Raw genomic sequence first — 19,064 nt, forward strand, 5'->3', positions numbered from 1 at the left:
CCGCCATGTGCAATAAGGACTAGGAAGAAAGGCAAAGTACCATTCAAGTTTTTGTGCATTTTCCTCATCTACACGCGCTAAATAACAAACCAAAACAGATTTTACGTTTTGGTTTTATATTCATTTTGTTTTAATTTATTATTCGAAAAATTTTTCACCGATTTTCAATGACATTACTGTTCATTTCTATAAAGTCGACGAATCATAAGAATTTGAGCAGAAGACGAGCATCAATTTTAATTCATAAAATTCGTATAGAAAGAACAGGAAAAAGTTGACTATAACATGGGAAAGCCTAAGAAAGGAGGCAAGAAGAAGGCCAACGAAGACTGGTACGTATTAATAGTAAAATGTTTTAGCAGAAAGTAAGATTTTAACGCAATCAAATCGAACTTGATTAAATATTCCACCAAAATGATGACGTTTGATGATGGTAAATGTTGTTCAGTGAAGTGAAATTTGAACAGAAAGAATGTGTTATTAAAAGATTAAAACGTCATAAATGACGAGAACTTGAGGGTACATTTAGTTTAAATACAGCAACCTAAGTTGAATTACTATTAGCTAAGTTATAAGATATCTTTAGGACAAAAAGTGCCTACGTAAGTCATATCATAATATTCTATGTAAGCTTATAGTAATTTTTTTTCGGATTCATATTTTAACGTTTTGTACTATTGTAAGGGTAAAAAGCTAATCTGATTCCAAAAAGAATTCATATTTCTTCCTCTTTGTGCCTCTTTTCTAAATGTGAAAACATTTCTCATGTGCCAGCCATATTATTATGACTGGAACAATAGCTTTTCCCCATGCATGGCCTCGCATTCAAGCACTTAAGGACGTTCGCAGGCATTGTTTGTGCACAGCTTCAATGAGTACCATATTGACTCAACGTTTTAGAAAAAAATTGAATTCGGTGACCCCAATTTTTTATTTCATTTTTTGAACAAGAATAATATTGGGGTATGGTTATGCCAAGTTTAAAGAAAAGCTGATTGCAACTTCATTTCCTCATGAACGTCCTTAAGTGTGATGTTATGTAGGTCTAAATGAAGGTTTATATTCTCATGTGAATAAAGATGGCACTTTGTCATCAAGATTCATTTAGACCAAGTTTTATATTATCCTAGCTACTCCTAATTTATTTTAATTTTATTTTACATCCAGATTTGTATAGGAAATCACATGATCTCAAGTACAATTCTGAATATTTTTAGGTACGGGTGATGTTTTGAAAATTTTGAAAATTTTCAAAATTGGATGAGCCGTCGGTCGCGAGTACAATGATTTTAGAAATTTCAAAAAATCATGAGTATCCATAAATTCTGAATTGTATGAGAAGATTGTGCAATTTGTTGTTCATAATACGCTCAACAACAAAAATTAAAATTGAGCAACTTAATTGGGACTCTACAGAGTACAATTTGGGATTTAATTGTACTCCTTTTGTCCAATCAGAATCGAGTAATTTTGTTGAGTGTATCATAAAACATGTAATTAAGCCTGATCTAAAATCTGGGATGCCATTTTGAAGTTCATTATCTACAGCGAAAAGTATCTAAATATTCATGATGTTTGATTGTATTCTTTACAGGGAAGATGATGTTCTTAATGAAATTGAATCTTTAAATGGTACAGAAGGGGCAGCTAAAGAGCAGCCCAAACAAGTAAGTCTTAGACAAATTTATCCTTCAAGTCTGTTTAATTCACCTTTTTCGGCACTAGGGTATAAATTGTTTTAGATTGTGCTACATTCACCAAAAAGTTCGGACATTGTTCTTGAATTTTTGCACAAATGTACTGACCCTAAATGAACTATTTACTTGGTTAATGTTTAGTTAGTTCTCTAAATACAAGTAAATAATCATTCTTCTAGCTTGATTGAAGCTTTTCTTACTGCTGTTAAGATAGCTAACTAAAGAAATCTACCTAAATTTTCTCTTTAAAGTCAGTGAATTTGTATGGAAATCCGAGAACGATGTCCCAACGTTTTGGTGACCGTAACACAATCCAAGCTAGTGCCGAAAAGGTGAATTATTACCAGTATGAGAAAAAGTTTACTTTTAAGAGTCCATTTTCAAACCTATATTGGGTGTTTGGATGGAGGATGAAACATTCTTTTTGGTAAAAATTAAAGCCAAAGTTTACCAAATTTTATGCTAACCCAGTATGTAGTTAGAGAGAATAAGAGAAAAATATCAAATGCCCTTGGCGGGAATCGAACCCACGTCTTCGTATTCCAGGCCAATGTGTTAACCACTTCACTACAAGGACCAACCACGCTGGTAACGCAGCCGGAATATGAAATGTGTAGTGTACTCATGAGGATCCCAGAGCAATATTTTTTCTCTATAGATAAGTTGAATACTGTAAAAATAGTAGTAATAAATTATGCGTTCGGTGTGTGTAATGAAATAGAGAGAATAAGAGAAGATTATTAAATGCTCTTGGCGGGAATCAAACCCACGTCTTCGGTATTTCAGTCCGATGTGTTAACCACTACACTACAGGATGTTCAACTTACCTATAGAGAAAAAATATCGCTCTGGGATCCTCACGGGTACCTTATACATTTTATATTCCGGCTGCGTTACCAGCGTGGTTGGTCCGGACTGGAATACCAAAGACGTGGGTTCGATTACCGCAAAGGGCATTTGATATTTCTCTCTCATTCTCTCTATTTCATTATACACACCGAACGCATAATTTATTACTACTACAGTATGTAGTTAATTTGATTTGTCGATCCTCTTGAAATATTAATGAGTTTGAGAATTGGGAAACTGTATAATGTCAGAGATCCTAGCTTGGGTAATTGCAAGGAGTTATATGAACTCAGAATGTTGCTCTGTTTGTTTTATACAAGGATATACCAATAGAAAGTGATTTAAAGAGATTTTTTTGTAGACAGCAAAGGCAAGCCGATTCATGGCATTGGAGAATGAAGAACCAGGTGAAGAACCAGATGAAGATGAAGATGAAAATGAAACTGTTGCCAAGCCAAAGAAGGATCAAAAGAAAAATAAAAAGGACAAGAAAAATAATTTATTTGAAGCTTTAGAAAATGATGAAGAAGTGCCTGGAGAAAAGGATGACAATACTGAGCACCAAAATATAGACTTGATTGATGATGATGATGATGATATTGCTTCATCTAAAAAATCTAAAAAAGGTAAAAAAGGTAAAAAGAAATTGGATATAGATGAGTTAGCAGATTTGTATGCAGAGGAACCAGAAACTGAGAATAATGAAAAGAAAAGAAAATCACAAAAGAAATCAAAAGACGCTAAAGATAATCAGGAGGTTGAAGGAGATGAAGATGAGGATAATGATGGCTTAGTTATCAAGACAGCTGCACAAAAACGTGCAGAGAAGAAGGAAAGGGAAAAGAAGAAGCGAGCATTAGAAAAAGAAAAGCAAAAACAAAAAGGAAAAAAGCCTGCCAAGACAGAGGATGAAGAAATATCACAGGAACAGACAAAGGATGAACAAACTGATGACACAGGAATGAAGTCCAAAACATCTGATGTCCCTACAGGTACAGATAATTTATTTAATGCAATAAATTAAGTTAGTTTCAATAAATTTATATGTATATAAGCCCTGACCAATTCCTTTGCTATTCCTCTAATAACCCATTCACAACTGCCATCCTATCCCATTCAATCCATCCATCCATCTGCCTATCCCAGCTTTCCATCTATTTTATCCCATCCCTCCGTGCATTCATCCATTCATGCATTCATCCATCCATCTACCTATTTATCAATCCATCAATGTTTTCATCCTATCCATCTGTCCACCCTTCCATCTATTTTATCCCATCCCATTCCTCCATTCATGTATACATGCATCCATTTATTCATCAATTTGTCAATGGTTTCATCCTATCCATCTGCCCACCCTTCCATCTATTTTATCCCATCCCATTCCTCCATTCATGTATACATACATCCATGTATTCATCAATTTGTCAATGATTTCATCCTATCCATCTGCCCAGCCATCCATCTATTTTATCCCATCCCGTTCCTACATGCATGCACACATCCATAAATTTTTGTAATTTTGCTCATTAGAGAAAGAAGCATGCTCAAAACCAACTGCAGATCAATCCCAAGAAGTATCGACAGAAGTACAAGATAAAGTACCAGATGAAAGTACAGAACCAGCTGGAGAAGATGAAGGAGCAGAAGACACAGAAGATAAAAAGAAAAAGAAAAAAAAGAAAAAGAAGAAAGGTGGGGAGGAAGAAGAAAAGAAAGTCAAAAAGCCTAACAAAGCCTTAGTAAAGCAGATGCAACAGCAATTAGAACAACTACGGATTGAAGAAGAAAAACGAAAAAAAGAAGAGGAAGTTAAAATACGTGCAATAGAAGAAGCAGAAAAAAGAAGGCTAGAAAAGGTATCTTAAGAATGAAATAGGACAAAAAAAAATTATTTTTACCCACAAAAATACCTTATTTGTCTTGCAGCTTCAACTTGAGAAAGAAAGGAAAGAAAAGAAGAAGCAGAAAGAAAAGGTTTGTAATAAGATATTGCTTGTCTTATATGTAATATAGACTTCTTTAGCTTGGATGTAATGTTTTCCCATTCCAGACCACATGTCATTAGAGAGGGAGGCTTATTAGAGAGGGGGAGCTTATTAGAGAGAGGGGCTTATTAGAGAGGGGGGCTTATTAGAGAGGGGAGCTTATTAGAGAGGGGGGCTTATTAGAGAGGGGAAGCTTATTAGAGAGGGGAAGCTTATTAGAGAGGGGGAGCTTATTAGAGAGGAGGGCTTATTAGAGAGAGGGGCTTATTATATATGTTCTTTTGGATCGTCTTGATTTAATAGTTAATAGAGGATTTATGTTAAGCTAGAGCCAGAATGTTTCTTGTTCGTTGAACTGGCAATGCATTATTCCATTTTTAGGAGAGGATTGCAAGACTAAAGCAGGAAGGAAAATTTCTGACCAAAGCTCAAAAAGAGCAGAAGGCTAAACAGCTGGCAATGCTTGAGGCTATGAAACAACAAGGTAAAATTATGAGTAAATATCTGAGTCGTTTGGCAGGCTAGTGGTCTTGTTCCAGAGTGGGTCTTATTCTAAGGAATCTAACTGAAATTTAGAAATATTCGTCTGAGTCCAAAAATATAGAACTAGATATTGGTCCAGATTTAATCTGTTGGAAGGGGAAGCCCCAAACAGAGCTATATATATACTGTATATAAAAAGTCTCGGATAGGAGTAATTGAATTTCTCACCAAGGCAACCTGGGTTTGATATCTGGATTTAGCCTAGCTTGTATGTGAGTAGAATTGAGTTTTTTCCCGGTTTCTCTGGTTCTTCCTTGCTCTGCAAAAATCAGCTTCTAAATTCTAATAGGAGTCAAGCGGAAGAAGAGCCACTTTTTTATTTATTCATATATATATATATATTATTCATGTTTTATTTACTTGATTCCAAGTTACATTGTTGAGAAGAATGCACTCTCCAGCTGCATAACGATATTGTCATTGTTAATGAAAATTGATTTCATTTCTTCTCTTCTATAAACTAAGGTATTGAAATCCCTGCATTAAGTAATGAAGGGCAAGAAGGTATAAGGAAGCCTGTCAGATATGGATCCAAGAAACCTAAAAATAAGCAACAACAACAACAGCAACAGCAAGAAAAAGACCAGACTAGAGGTTGGTAATAATCTTGTGTACTACAAATATCCAGACTTTTGAAGGAGTCACATAACCTACAATAAACATTAAATATATAGCATTATATATAACTTTATTATGTTATGTAGAACTTTAATCCTTAATTGAATACTAAAGTGATTTCTTCACTTAAGAAAATAAAATTTGTATTGTATTTGTAAATTATTGGATACAATATTGTTGAGTAGAGAATGCTTGGTAAACTATCTATTGAGTAATGTGACACCAATTTTGTCACTGAAAATGTCTTTATTTCTGTTTGTTGAAAAATAGATATTGAAATGAAAGAAACAAAAGAAGAAGAAAATGAAGGAGAAAAGGAAGAAGAAAAGGAAGGTTCGTTATTACTATTTACGGCAAATATTAGTCTTCGAACGTGAGCTGGACTATGAGTGCAATCATAATGCAGCATTGACGATAGACCAGTTGTTGGATTTGAATAAATTCATGACTGTTATTAAAAATAATTACTGTTCTATTTAAAAATTGTGCATCATTGCCATTGAGGCATTGCTTTGCAAATTCATGAACTCTATTCAACTTTTCATTATCAGAAAATGATAGTGAAAGTGCTACAGCTGAGTCTGCCAAGGAAGAAGACGTTGAAGAAGAGGTATGATCACTTATAACTACCATTATCGTTGAAGTACGATCGGCGAAGTTCAATGTCTTGTTTGCCGGCTAGCATTTCAATGAGTGTCAATCAAAAAAATGAATTTTAAAAAACTACCTTTAGGAAGATTTTCAGACTGAATTGAAGATTTTTTAAAACCCTCTAATCCTCTAAAACCTTTTTAAAGATTAAAATTCAGTGTAAAACTGATCTCCCTTAAGATATCAAAAATGTTTTTTTATTTCAGTTCTTTGAAAAGGTCTTTAAAATGCTAGTTTGCACTTCAACTATAATAGTTGTAGTTATAAGTTGATTAAATGATATTGTAGCTGTTGAAGATTTTTTCTTCACAAAGAAGCCTTTTATGATTTTGATCCATAGGTGAAAGATGCCTGGGATTTGGACTCTGAAGAGGAGGTTGAGGAACCACAAAAAGGTTTATTTTTTCTCTTCTTTGAAAACTATATCAATGAAAAAGACATTTGAGCATAATATTATATTCAACAATCAAAATTTCAGGTTTTCATTTTTGTGTTGGTTGAATTTGACAAATGTTTTAGTAGTCTCTTTTGTTTTATCAACCATCCTGGCTCCTGCTATGTCTTGTTATTTCTGTCTCTTATGAAAGATTGCAAACCACCTATAGGAAGAAAGATGGGTGTTAGTATTTGTTTAAGACCATTCTTTCTTTTTCTTTATTTCCATAACTGTTTTAGAACAAGAAAAAGCTGAGAAAACAGAAGGAATTGTTGAGGTTTGTACAGTAATTAAATTGTGTACAAGAATGTCTAGATCTTAGTTTTGCCTGATTTCACCGCTTTAGCTACTAGACCCTCTAGAGTACTAGTTTCCAAATTCTCTTTTTGAGAACAGGTACTCAATTTAATTTTAAACTTGCTGTTATCCACCACTCAATACTCTACATACATTATCTGTTTGTGCAGAAAAAAACAGAAGAGAAAAGTGAAGAAGAAGAGGAAAGTGAAAAGAGTAGTAGTGAAGAGAGCGATGATGAGGAATCTGAAGAAGAGAGTGAATCAGAGGAAGATGAACACAAAATAGACAAAACAGAAAGCATTCAAGAAAGAATAGCCAAGAGAAAAACTCGAGCTGAGATAAAACGGTCTACTGACAAACTTCGGTCACCTGTTATTTGTGTGCTTGGCCATGTCGATACAGGAAAGACAAAGATACTTGATAAGGTACGCCAAAAACATATTGAACCAGATCCATTTGCCTTTGTATTCCTTAAACTAAAAGTTGAAACTAGCTGGTTGTTGTTGTTGTTGCTGTTTTTGCATTTTGTTATTTTTATTATTTTTTAGTGTTATTGTTGTCGTACCACTGTGGCCATTAATGCTGCTTGTCATGATGGCCATGCATGATGAATATGTTGTGTCATCATCATTGTTGTTGTTTTCATCATTGTTGTTGATATTATGTCATTACTTTTTTAATTATATTTGAAGCAGTATCTGTTTTTCATTGTTGTTGATCTTCTTATTGATGATGATGATGATTAAATGATGCTGTTGTTTTTGCTGATGCCGATATTGGCGTTTTCCTTCCCACGCTGCTGTCATTGTCATTCTTACTATTGCCAATAATAGTTTTGGTTGATCAGCTTTATTACTGTAAGAATTCAGCTACAGTTTCCATAACCTTTGTCCAAATTTAATAATGATCTATTCATTTTAGATTCGTCACACCCATGTCCAGGATGGAGAAGCCGGTGGTATCACACAACAGATTGGTGCTACCATGGTACCCAATGATGCCATTAAAATACAAACTTCCATGATCAAAGATGTAAGAAAAATATCATCCTGCAATAAAAGTTAGCACTTTTCACGACCCAGAAAACAACCTCATTCTGTCCAGTTACTGTAGTCAGTAAAAATATTTGCATTAGTGGAAACCAACATCAGTGGCATGCAGTAGTAAAGATTTCAGGGACAAAACAATTTTAATTTGGATATTTTGTTTTTAGTTCCAAACTTTCGACATCCAAATTCCTGGTCTTCTGATCATCGATACACCAGGCCACGAATCCTTCAGGTAAAATACTTCACATACCTTTTACAGCTCACTTTGGCTACCACAATACCCTTATTCATAATTATTTATGTATGTTTTGGTCTATTATGCTTCAGTAATCTTCGTTCTCGTGGATCATCACTTTGTGATATGGCTATATTAGTAGTTGATATTATGCATGGATTGGAACCACAGACTATTGAATCAATAAATCTGCTAAAGGCAAAGAAAACACCATTTGTGGTGGCACTTAACAAGGTAAATATGATACAGTCACTTGTAACTACTTAACATCATGCAACCTGCATATGACAATGACACTACCTGCACATGACTGTGGCACTACCCACACATGACCATGACACTACCTGCACATGACTGTGGCACTACCCACACATGACCATGACACTACCCACACACAACCATGACACTACCCACACATGACCATGACACTACCCACACATGACCATGACACTACCCACACATGACCATGACACTATCTGCACACGACCATGACATTACCCACACATGACCATGACACTACCCACACATGACCATGACACTACCCACACATGACCATGACACTACCCACACATGACCATGACACTACCCACACATGACCATGACACTACCCACACATGACCACGACATTACCCACACACGACCATGACACTACCCACACATGACCATGACACTACACAAAAGTAATTAATGCAATTTGAAAAGAAAACTCCAACGACAAAAAAAAAAAAAAGCAAAAGTATGATAGTACCACAATACCATAATAACAGTATTTTGTTGGTATTAATGTCCAGGTTGACAGGTTGTTTGAGTGGAAACGTGGACCAGATTCCAGCATCATCAACACAATCAAGAAACAAAAGAGAAATACTAAACAAGAATTCGATGAAAGAGTTCAAATAGCTATCAAAGAATTTGCTGAGCAGGTCAGTTGGTAACATATTACCTGACCTGACCGTTGTGGTCACATGTAGGGATGTCGTTTCTGTCATTATCATTGGAGAGTGAATTCATATCTATTTAACCAACCACATCGTATGGGAACTCTGGCATGCCAATTACCCAACAACACTCTTCCAAGTATGATTTATCTATTTTTTTTTGTTGCCTGTAGGGTCTGAATGCTTGTTTATTTTACGATAATAAAGACACGCGGTCCTACGTATCTCTAATCCCGACGTCAGCTCACTCCGGTGATGGCATGGGAGATCTCATATCACAAGTGGTCAAACTTACACAGACCAGACTGACACAGAAGCTAACTTATTCAGAATATCTGGAAGGAATAGTGCTTGAGGTAGGTGCATGTTGCTCCAGTGGGTAACAATCAGGGGTAGACGTGTTAGACGCCCTACACTGTCCACTTGTCTCAAGGGGTTTTCTTCTGGTTGACACGGATGAAGTGACACCGGAAATTAAGTGGGGAAGAGAAGAGAACCAAAGGCAGTTTGTCTCCGCCACCAGCGACATACTAACATTTTTTATTCATTCAGGTAAAAGCGCTTCCTGGTCTTGGTACTACCATCGACGTTATCCTAGTCAATGGGAAGCTAAAGGAGGGAGACACCCTAGTCCTTCCAGGGATTGAAGGTCCCATAGTGACACCAATACGAGCCCTACTTACTCCTCAGCCGCTGAAAGAATTAAGAGTAAAAAATCAGTACCTTAACCATAAAGAACTGTGTGGAGCACAGGGTGTGAAGATCTCAGCAAAGGACCTAGAAAAGGCATTAGCTGGAGTGCCTATCATGGTAGCAGAGCATGAGGATGAAATAGAATATTGTAAGGTACGGACTTGGAAAAGGCTGTGAGATGTGCTGGAATACTTGAATGGCGTCTCATTACCTCTGTGGCTTCATTGTTGCGATTTCCCTCATTTCCCCCATTTTTTCAACGTATTTCATTCCATGGTGATACCTTAATTGTTTGTGCTAGTTATATTCTGTAACTATTTTAACATGGTATTCTTGTACTGATGTTCTTTGTTACCCGCTGTTTCAACAGAATGAAGTAACATCAATCATGTCTGCTGCTCTCAAGGCCATCAAGCTGTCAGACCGTGGAGTGTACGTCCAAGCATCTACTCTAGGCTCCCTGGAGGCACTCGTGGAATTCTTGAAAAGCTCTAAAATACCGGTTAGTATGTGGTCTTTGAAAGCTGAGTTTTGGCTAATTACACTGTCTGTGTTTGCAGATACGTAACATTCTCTGCACTGCACTTTCACGTTTTTTTCACGTCTTTTCACGTCATACCTAAAATAAAGTTCTCTTGTTGATATTCAGTATGCAGGTGTTAATATTGGTCCTGTACACAAGAAAGACGTAATGAAATGTTCAATTATGCTGGAACACGAAGTACAGTAAGTAATCACCTGTTATCCAGGGATAATGTAGGGGATTAAGATTTGCGATATCTACAACGGCGAAGTCAACCAGAAGTATAAATAACTTCACTTTAGGCTTTCACGTCTTCAAAGTCTGTCTTCCCTGTGGATGAAAATTGACTTTACTGACAATGTTTTGAATGAAATCTCCAATGAAAAGAACCCCAAAGAGAAATTATTTGCACTTCCGGTTTATGTGGCCGTCGTGGAATTTGCAAATCTTATGACCCCTAATGGGAATGAGAAGGAAGTGGAGAGACTACACTGCATGGGACACAGTAATAATCAGTGATATTCTGCTTCTATTTATAGGTACGCAGTGATTTTGGCATTTGACGTCAAAATCGAAAGAGAAGCACAAGAAATAGCAGATAGCTTGGGGGTTAAAATCTTCTCTGCTGAAATCATTTATCATCTGTTCGACAAATTCACAGCCTACAGAGAGGTTAGTATCCTGTATTTTCTGCATCTTTCCTAGAATGGTACTCGTTACCCACTCGTCAAACAGTGATCAAGAACCCCATGTACACGACGATAATCGTTAGAGACAAGCCTTTAGTTTGCCTATCCCAAGTCACACCAACCACACCAACCTTCGTTTGTCTTATTTCTATAATATTCAGGAACGAAAGCGCAAAAAGAGAGAAGAATTCAGGAACATAGCAGTATTTCCTTGCAAACTTCGCATACTCCCTCAGCACATATACAATACCAGGGACCCCATTGTTGTAGGAGTGTCTATAGAGGCTGGTATTGTCAGGGAAGGCACTCCTCTTTGTGTGCCTAGTAAAAGTGTAAGTCCTATTACTCTTATTCTGTATTATCCTCTGGAAACCAAACGAAATAACTTTATAATATCGTTAGAAAAAAGGAAGGAAGGAGGGAGGGAGGGAGGGAGGGAAAGAAGGAATAAAGAAAGGAAGGAAAGAAGAAAGAATGAAAGAAAAAACAAAAGGAACGAGCTAACGAATAAGAAAAAGACAGAATGAAAAAAGAATGTAAAATTGCGCAATCGCTTTCTCGAGTACTATTTTTTATTTAATTGCCTACTAAGCATTTAGCTAGGGAGGCGAGGAAAAAAAGCAGACGTACGCAGCCAGTATTATGTTATAGAACGCAGCCAGTATTATGTTATAGAACGCAGCCAGTATTATGTTATAGAGCGCAGCCAGTATTATGTTATAGAGCGCAGCCAGTATTATGTTATAGAGCGCAGCCAGTATTATGTTATAGAACGCAGCCAGTATTATGTTATAGAACGCAGCCAGTATTATGTTATAGAACGCAGCCAGTATTATGTTATAGAACGCAGCCAGTATTATGTTATAGAGCGCAGCCAGTATTATGTTATAGAACGCAGCCAGTATTATGTTATAGAGCGCAGCCAGTATTATGTTATAGAGCGCAGCCAGTATTATGTTATAGAGCGCAGCCAGTATTATGTTATAGAGCGCAGCCAGTATTATGTTATAGAACGCAGCCAGTATTATGTTATAGAACGCAGCCAGTATTATGTTATAGAACGCAGCCAGTATTATGTTATAGAACGCAGCCAGTATTATGTTATAGAGCGCAGCCAGTATTACGTTATAGAGCGCAGCCAGTATTATGTTATAGAGCGCAGCCAGTATTATGTTATAGAACGCAGCCAGTATTATGTTATAGAGCGCAGCCAGTATTATGTTATAGAATGCAGCCAGTATTATGTTCAGGTTTTCCATCGAAATTCATCCCCTCCACCAAACGTTAACAATAGGGCGTGGTTGTTTTTTAAACCAGTTAAAACGCACGTGCTCGGATTTGCAGTGAAATTAAAGACCTCGGGTTGCGGCCCTCGATCTTGAATTTTTATGCAAACCCTCGCCCTAGCGTTTTAACCTTTATTTACAGTGCAGCCAGTATTATGCTATGAATGAATGCTTTGCCATTCATAAAAGGGACGGCAACCATATATAAACAAAGAAAATATGAATGGTAATATATTACAATAACCATGTGTGTATTTGTTAGTTTGTGGACATAGGAGTAGTAAGTGGGATCGAAGCAAGCCACAAGAACTTGACGGAAGCTCACAAGGGAATGGAAGTGTGTCTTAAAATAGAAAACGTTTCTGGAGAGGCGCCTAAACTGTATGGAAGACATTTTGATCATGAAGATTTGCTTATAAGTAAAGTAAGTAATCTCTCTCTTTCTCACTCTCTCTCAGTGAATAAATATTTTTGGATAAATTGAATAAAATATTCTTGGATGAATATTAAAAATCAACATGATAGAAAACGAACTATTGATGGATTGCAAGCATTCCCAAGAGAGTCAAAAGACAAAAGCATGGCGGCCATTGTGGTGCCGTTAACAATGGATGCTAATGAGAAATCTTTTGATAATTGTGCCTTGTCCCTGTGTGTGGACTGTGTGAACACCTACTACGGTTCAATCCCCCTCTACCCGAGGGTAATAAGTTCAAAAGATGACAACCACCCGAACAATTTCTATTAGCAAAATTTATTTATAATACATTTTTTCCTTGCAGATAAGTCGTCAATCTATCGATGCTGTTAAAGAATACTTCCGGGAAGATCTACAGAAAAGTGACTGGCAACTTATGATCGAGTTAAAAAAACTCTTCCAAATCATGTAATACAAAACAGATCAGCTTAAAAATGTTTATTCTATTCACATTTGATATTAACAAAGGCTTCTATTCAATGTTAAGATGTCATCCAATTGTTCTGTAAAGAACTTGCTGTTTGAGCATACAGGTCCCACATAGCGCCGTATCACCGACTTTAATCACAACGGTTATGGCGTCAATTAAGACGTTTTTCTTGAGTATCTAAAAATCTAATGGTTTTACAATTATTTTTCCGATTAAGATACCATTACTATGGAGACGTAAGATTTCAAGTATTATCTTGTTGCGTGACATGTTATATTACCAGAATAGCGTGACTCATGTGAACGGATGATATATTATTTTAGAGTTATACGTTGATTATTAAAATGTGAATGGGGACCGCAGTTTGTTGAGTTGTGTATAAATCACTATTGTCTGGAAGGAGCAATTTCCATGAGTTTGGAAGTCACATCAGTATAAAGTTATTTCTTTTCCTTGTTTCGTTTCTTGTAAAATTCCACAGCTCTGTCGTAGTAATCACGTGACAGCCAAAAACACTGCAGGGGGTCCACGTGACTTGAACTGCAAGGAATTATATTTTAGTCAAAAGAAAGCAGAAAAATATACAAAAGTTGGGTTACAGTAGACTGGGAATGAGGGCTGCTAAACGCTCTGTAATTGGCTGAAACGAAATTCACCGCTCAACTGGAGTCACAAGCCAATAAGCAAAGTAGAAGGGGGGAGAGCAACTCCTCTTTAGCCTTTTCATGCCAAGGGACACATGCATAATTAATGTTGCCTTAAATAATGCCAATTGCGTCATCAGGAAAACTAATAAATATGCATAGAGTTAGAAAAAAATGATTACTGGTTACTATACCTTTTGCCGTTACAGAATTTAACGACAAGTCGTCGTCCATTGGATCCCGTAACCCAACCAGGAATGTAAACATAGGTTGCTAAAAATAAAACAAACAAGGTTACGAAAACATGAAATCACTGAGGCTCACTTTAGATAAAGTAATAGAAAATAAGAAAAATGCCTACAACAAGCACTTTGGGTTCAATTCCATATCGACATACATACCTGGATCAGCAAGTGCGAGCACACGGTCACCAATGGACAGCGGATGACGTTTTGTGTGAGCTCCGAACATGTAACTTGAACTCTGTTGACACAACCAACCAAACATTAAGACCAGATTTAGAAACAAACTGGGTCTAGTTGGCATAGCAATGCGCTGTGGGGCTGTTTTAGGAGACGTGTTTTCAAAATGCCTTTTATTTCATCCCTCAAACAGCCCCAAAATGCACTGTAATGTCAAATCGAACATGTTTTTCCCTCAACCTCGAAATGGCTAATAAACAACCAAAACATTGAGACCACGTCTACATACTTTTACACGATTATGTACTACCTAGAACATTGAGGTCCGCCCAGCCAAACAAAAACCATTAAAACATGCTGTATACATGTACTACTAGACCATTCTGGTTCGTCCACCAACAAAAAACATTAAGACCATGTCAACATACTGTATACACGTTTATGTACTACTATAACATTATGGTCCGTCCACCAACAAAAAACATTAAGACCATGTCAACATACTGTATACTCGTTTATGCACTACTATAACATTATGGTTCGTCCACCAACAAAAAACATTAAGACCATGTCAACATACTGTATACACGTTTATGTACTACTATAACATTATGGTTCGTCCACCAACAAAAAACATTAAGACCATGTCAACATACTGTATACACGTTTATGTACTACTAGAGTACCTGTAATTGAACATTCTGGTCCGCCCATTCGATGATGTACTGACGTCCATTACCAACACGTTCTCTTACGGTACCTAAAGAACAAAAGATTGTCATTTTCTAGGTACATATATATTTCATTACAACATCTCAAATGGAGTTGACTAGACATGTCCTTTCTTAGTTATCGAATGATGTTGCCAGTTGATTTTGATGACTTTACCTTCATCGTTTCCTGTTTGCCAACCCATAATATTTGTGATGCCTGTCAATTAGCTGTCACAGAGTTGGTTCACATCCAATCATATAGAATTTATCGAGGATAAGCAACAATACAAGCGACTCGGTGCTACGATAGTCCACAATCACGAGAGGTGATTAATGATGGCCGAGTGTAGATAATGAGGTCGGAGTCACTACCAAATGTTCTTTAATAATACCTCCCTATTGGTTACTCTGCGTCTCTCTTATCTTGGCTAGCAAAGAAGCGCGAAGAAATATGGTCGCCGATGGAGTGAATTTAAGCTATTATTCTTGAAAAAAAAGCAACCACTTTCCTGGCAATACCTACCAAGATGGAAAGTGCCATCATCATCGTTCCTGGCCACCACTGCCTGGCCAACCAAGCTCTCTTCACAACCCAGGATGTAAGCACAATCACTCTCAAACTTGTCTGGTGTTAACAGATAGAGTTCTTCTCGGGGTACCATGGCTTCTATGCCATCATAGTAACGAACCTGGTACATATTGTCTCCCTCCAGACCAATAACTACCCCTATGAAGATGTCACCAAACAAGAACGAAACAATGAATAAATGAAAGAGTAATGATAAAAGGGTAATATTTTTACACCGTGAAAAGATGAAAAAACTTACTGACGTTTCTTCTTACTGAAGATGTCACCAAACCAGAACGAAACAATGAATAAATGAAAGAGTAATGATAAAAGGGTAAATTTTACACCGTGAAAAGATGAAAAAAACTTACTGACGTTTCGGACGCTAGTCCTTCGTCGGAGTAAAAGAGCATAAATGAATGAGGTGGCGAAAGCATTTAATTTGATCTTCATCACAAAAAATCTTACCTGGTGCATAGCTGTACGAAAAGTTGGGGTGCAATGCGACTACAGGATCTTCTTCCTAATAGAAACATGAAAAAAAATGATAGTAAAAAAAAGAATTCTGGGAAAAGGAGAATTGTTAATGCTAACCTTGATGACATTGTCAGCATCGTCTTCATCGGTGATAATGTCCGCTCGGGGAATCTGCTCAAGATCACCAACGCTGTCCTCGACGAAGTATGTACTATCGCCACAATCTTGTCGAATAGTACCTGAAACAACCAAGAACAAATAGATTTGACAGAACTCCTGTCAGCTGCATGTACCATTAGTCTCTCTCCACCCAGCCAGTCGTACATGATTGTATCTAACCAATCCCAACTTGAGCGTTCCATTGAAGTGGCAGGAGTCATACCTCACCCCTTCCCTCCCCACCCCTACCAGTTAAATTGACTCAAAACATCATGTCATACCTCGGTAATACCAGCCCTCATCGACCCATCTTGCCAAGACTTCATCTCCTTCCTTTATTTGCTTAGGAACCTCACGGGTTTCGACTGCTGGATCCACGTCTGGGGGAAGGCGAGCTGAAAGGACAAACGTATTTTGTTTTACTTTCTCTGCAAAAAATGTAAAACAAATAACAGAAGAGGGGCGACGGCGTTTCCAATGCGATTTCCATAACATTATTTCAGATTTTTTCCAGTACTTGATACTTACAAATAAGCAGTCCATGTGAGCCCTTGGTCAGCAGACATGCTTCATTGTTATCAGACAAATGAAACTGTATGTTTGGTGGTTCATCTTCTTCCTGTTCACCACCAGGCTTTTTATCACCGTCCACATCATCAACGTCATTTTTGGATTTGGATGAAGGCGAGGAGGTCGCTGACTGAGACGAGGAAGTAGAGCTATCAGTATCGCTTGCACTCTCTTCTAGATGCTCGTCTTCATGTTCACCAGAAGTAGACGGCTTTCTACTGGACTTCCTGCTCGACGACGGCCGTGAAGACCTGGGTGTTGATCTCTTTGAGCTGTCCTTTGAGCTCCTCGGAGACGCAACAGGCGAGCGTTGTGGTGAATTTCTTGGTGATGGTTTGGGTGTGGAAGTAATTGGTGACGTACCACGTGACTGATCATTCTTGTCAGTCTCAACTGCTTTGTCCTGCCTTGTCTGTTGACTGGAAGCCAGCATTTGCAACATTTGTTGTTGTTGTAGCTGTAACGACTGGTTTTGGTTGTACTGCTGCATCAGAAGCTGTTCTTGTTGGTCCTTTTGCTTTTTCAATAGCTCTTCTTGTTGTTCTTGTAGACGCTTCTGCTCTTCCTGTAACCTGAAATTTAAACGTTTTATTTCAGATAATTTTCTTGGTTTTAATCATAGCCAGTTTCATATATACCATACAGAAAACGAAGGGTTTTGAAGAGTAGGATGACGCATGAAAACAGCTTAGGGAGAAATGATGCTGAATAATGTAACACATGCACGGAAACATCTGACTGGTGCAGGCAGAGCAGAGACGCTGAGCATCAGGACATGAAGTTGTAAAGAAAGTTTGTTTGACAACTATGGCCTTGAGCGCGCTGCCCGTTATCTAGCCCGTTACTCACCTAGTTTGCTTTTCTTTGTATTCCTTAATCTGTGCTTGGACCAGCTCCTCTCGCTGATCTTGTAGTTCTTTTTGTTGCCCTTCTAACGTTTGTTGCTGTTCGCGCAGTTTCTTTTGTTCTTCAGCTACCTGTTGTTGTAATTCTTCCAGTCGTTCTCTCTGTCCTCGAATTTCATCGAGCTGAGACTGATTCTTTTCGTCCAGTTCTCTTTTTAGGTCTTCAAATTGGTCGGTGGGTCTTCTTGTTCTCTCTTTAAGACAAAGAAAATTCATGGTTAATATCTTTTTGTTCGGGGTGCCTGCGGAGAAGTTGGGGCCTTGGGAGGGGGGGGGGGGGGGCTCTTCTTCCCCTCTTCCCCTCTTCTCCTCCCCCTCTCCCCAAGAGAGCCTGATACTCAGGTTAGACCATGATATCTTATCGTGACATGGATAGATATAACTTACTTTGATCAGATCGGGGTGACCTTGGAGTTGGTGGTTCACTATCCTTTTCACTTTGAACAGGACTTGCGCTCCTACTAGAGCTGGTGCTCCGACTTCTCGACCGACTTCGGCTTCTTGAACGGCTACGACTTCTTGATCGGCTACGACTTCGGCTACGCGATGGAGTTCGACTCTTGGATCGGCTACGACTTCGGCTTGTCGATGGAGTTCGACTCTTGGATCGGCTACGACTTCGGCTTGTCGATGGAGTTCGACTCTTGGATCGGCTATGACTTCGGCTTCTCGGTGGACTTTGACTCTTGGATCGACCACGACTTCTTGATCGACTTCGATTACTACTCCGGCTACGCCTACGACTTCGACTTTTTCTCGGACTGCTGTCGGAGCTTTGACTCGAACGACTGCTCGATCTACTTGTGGGTTTTTCTACCTTTGCTTTTCCTGTGGAGTGACAGCAAAGAAGGCGTCACCTACATGACATCACTTACGCCCATCTTGTGCGCAAATGTGGCAACCATATAAAGAATGGACTACCTGAAGATTATCTTTTATCTATTTAGATATTAAACGGCTGTCACCCTCAACGTTGTTGCTGTTGCTGCGTTTGTTGTTGTTGTTGTTAACCAACCCCAAGGAAAAACTCCTGATTAGTTTAAATCATACCTGTGTTGATGGCTATAAGATCTTTACTTTCTTCGATGCCTTTAGGATACAACCCAAAAGGAGACGTTCTACAAGAATAAACCAGAGCAAACGTTACTAGCAATGTAAAGCACATTACGCGTACAAACCTCGGCACATTCACGGTACAGAATT

The 19,064-nt window shown here is 37.9% G+C and overlaps 2 protein-coding genes and 1 non-coding gene across 3 annotated transcripts in view; 1 reads left to right on the plus strand and 2 right to left on the minus strand.

Annotated features, from left to right (window-relative positions):
* On the plus strand, window positions 1-13,765 carry LOC116289576 (eukaryotic translation initiation factor 5B). The gene is made up of 24 exons (XM_031696520.2): window positions 1-332; window positions 1,595-1,667; window positions 2,908-3,538; window positions 4,080-4,405; window positions 4,476-4,523; window positions 4,916-5,018; window positions 5,543-5,671; window positions 5,966-6,028; window positions 6,247-6,305; window positions 6,687-6,741; window positions 7,022-7,059; window positions 7,250-7,507; window positions 8,004-8,114; window positions 8,296-8,363; window positions 8,459-8,600; window positions 9,158-9,289; window positions 9,478-9,660; window positions 9,857-10,150; window positions 10,368-10,499; window positions 10,647-10,723; window positions 11,060-11,192; window positions 11,371-11,541; window positions 12,758-12,919; window positions 13,278-13,765. The coding sequence occupies exons 1-24, from the start codon at window positions 286-288 to the stop codon at window positions 13,383-13,385; spliced, it is 3,543 nt and encodes a 1,180-aa protein (XP_031552380.2). The 5' UTR covers window positions 1-285; the 3' UTR covers window positions 13,386-13,765.
* On the minus strand, window positions 2,204-2,274 carry Trnas-gga (transfer RNA serine (anticodon GGA)). Its single transcript has one exon. It is a non-coding gene; the product is annotated as a tRNA-Ser (tRNA).
* The window catches only part of LOC116289597 (von Willebrand factor A domain-containing protein 3B), a 24,104-nt gene continuing 18,436 nt past the window's right edge, over window positions 13,397-19,064 (minus strand). The window contains exons 29-40 of the mRNA XM_089039441.1: window positions 18,912-18,979; window positions 18,249-18,689; window positions 17,806-18,055; window positions 16,915-17,528; window positions 16,668-16,781; window positions 16,345-16,466; window positions 16,219-16,273; window positions 15,706-15,909; window positions 15,156-15,229; window positions 14,449-14,530; window positions 14,242-14,320; window positions 13,397-13,943 (exon numbers count right to left, since the gene is read on the minus strand). Coding sequence (XP_088895567.1) covers window positions 13,844-13,943; window positions 14,242-14,320; window positions 14,449-14,530; window positions 15,156-15,229; window positions 15,706-15,909; window positions 16,219-16,273; window positions 16,345-16,466; window positions 16,668-16,781; window positions 16,915-17,528; window positions 17,806-18,055; window positions 18,249-18,689; window positions 18,912-18,979 — 2,203 coding nt within the window. The 3' untranslated portion in view covers window positions 13,397-13,843. The remainder of the gene's footprint in view (window positions 13,944-14,241; window positions 14,321-14,448; window positions 14,531-15,155; window positions 15,230-15,705; window positions 15,910-16,218; window positions 16,274-16,344; window positions 16,467-16,667; window positions 16,782-16,914; window positions 17,529-17,805; window positions 18,056-18,248; window positions 18,690-18,911; window positions 18,980-19,064) is intronic.

Source organism: Actinia tenebrosa, unplaced genomic scaffold (genome assembly GCF_029948245.1).
Source record: "Actinia tenebrosa isolate PJP-AT-01 unplaced genomic scaffold, QUT_ActTen_1.0 PGA_scaffold6__47_contigs__length_16458017, whole genome shotgun sequence".
Taxonomy (NCBI): Eukaryota; Metazoa; Cnidaria; class Anthozoa; order Actiniaria; family Actiniidae; genus Actinia; species Actinia tenebrosa.

What these genes read in the sequence shown, in the direction of transcription:
- LOC116289576 (XM_031696520.2), top strand. Translation starts at nt 286, where the DNA reads ATGGGAAAGCCTAAGAAAGGAGGCAAGAAGAAGGCCAACGAAGACTG. An exon ending in AAGAAGACGTTGAAGAAGAG is followed by an intron (nt 6,306 to 6,686) that starts GTATGATCACTT and finishes TTTGATCCATAG; the next exon opens with GTGAAAGATGCCTGGGATTT. An exon ending in AATTCACAGCCTACAGAGAG is followed by an intron (nt 11,193 to 11,370) that starts GTTAGTATCCTG and finishes TATAATATTCAG; the next exon opens with GAACGAAAGCGCAAAAAGAG.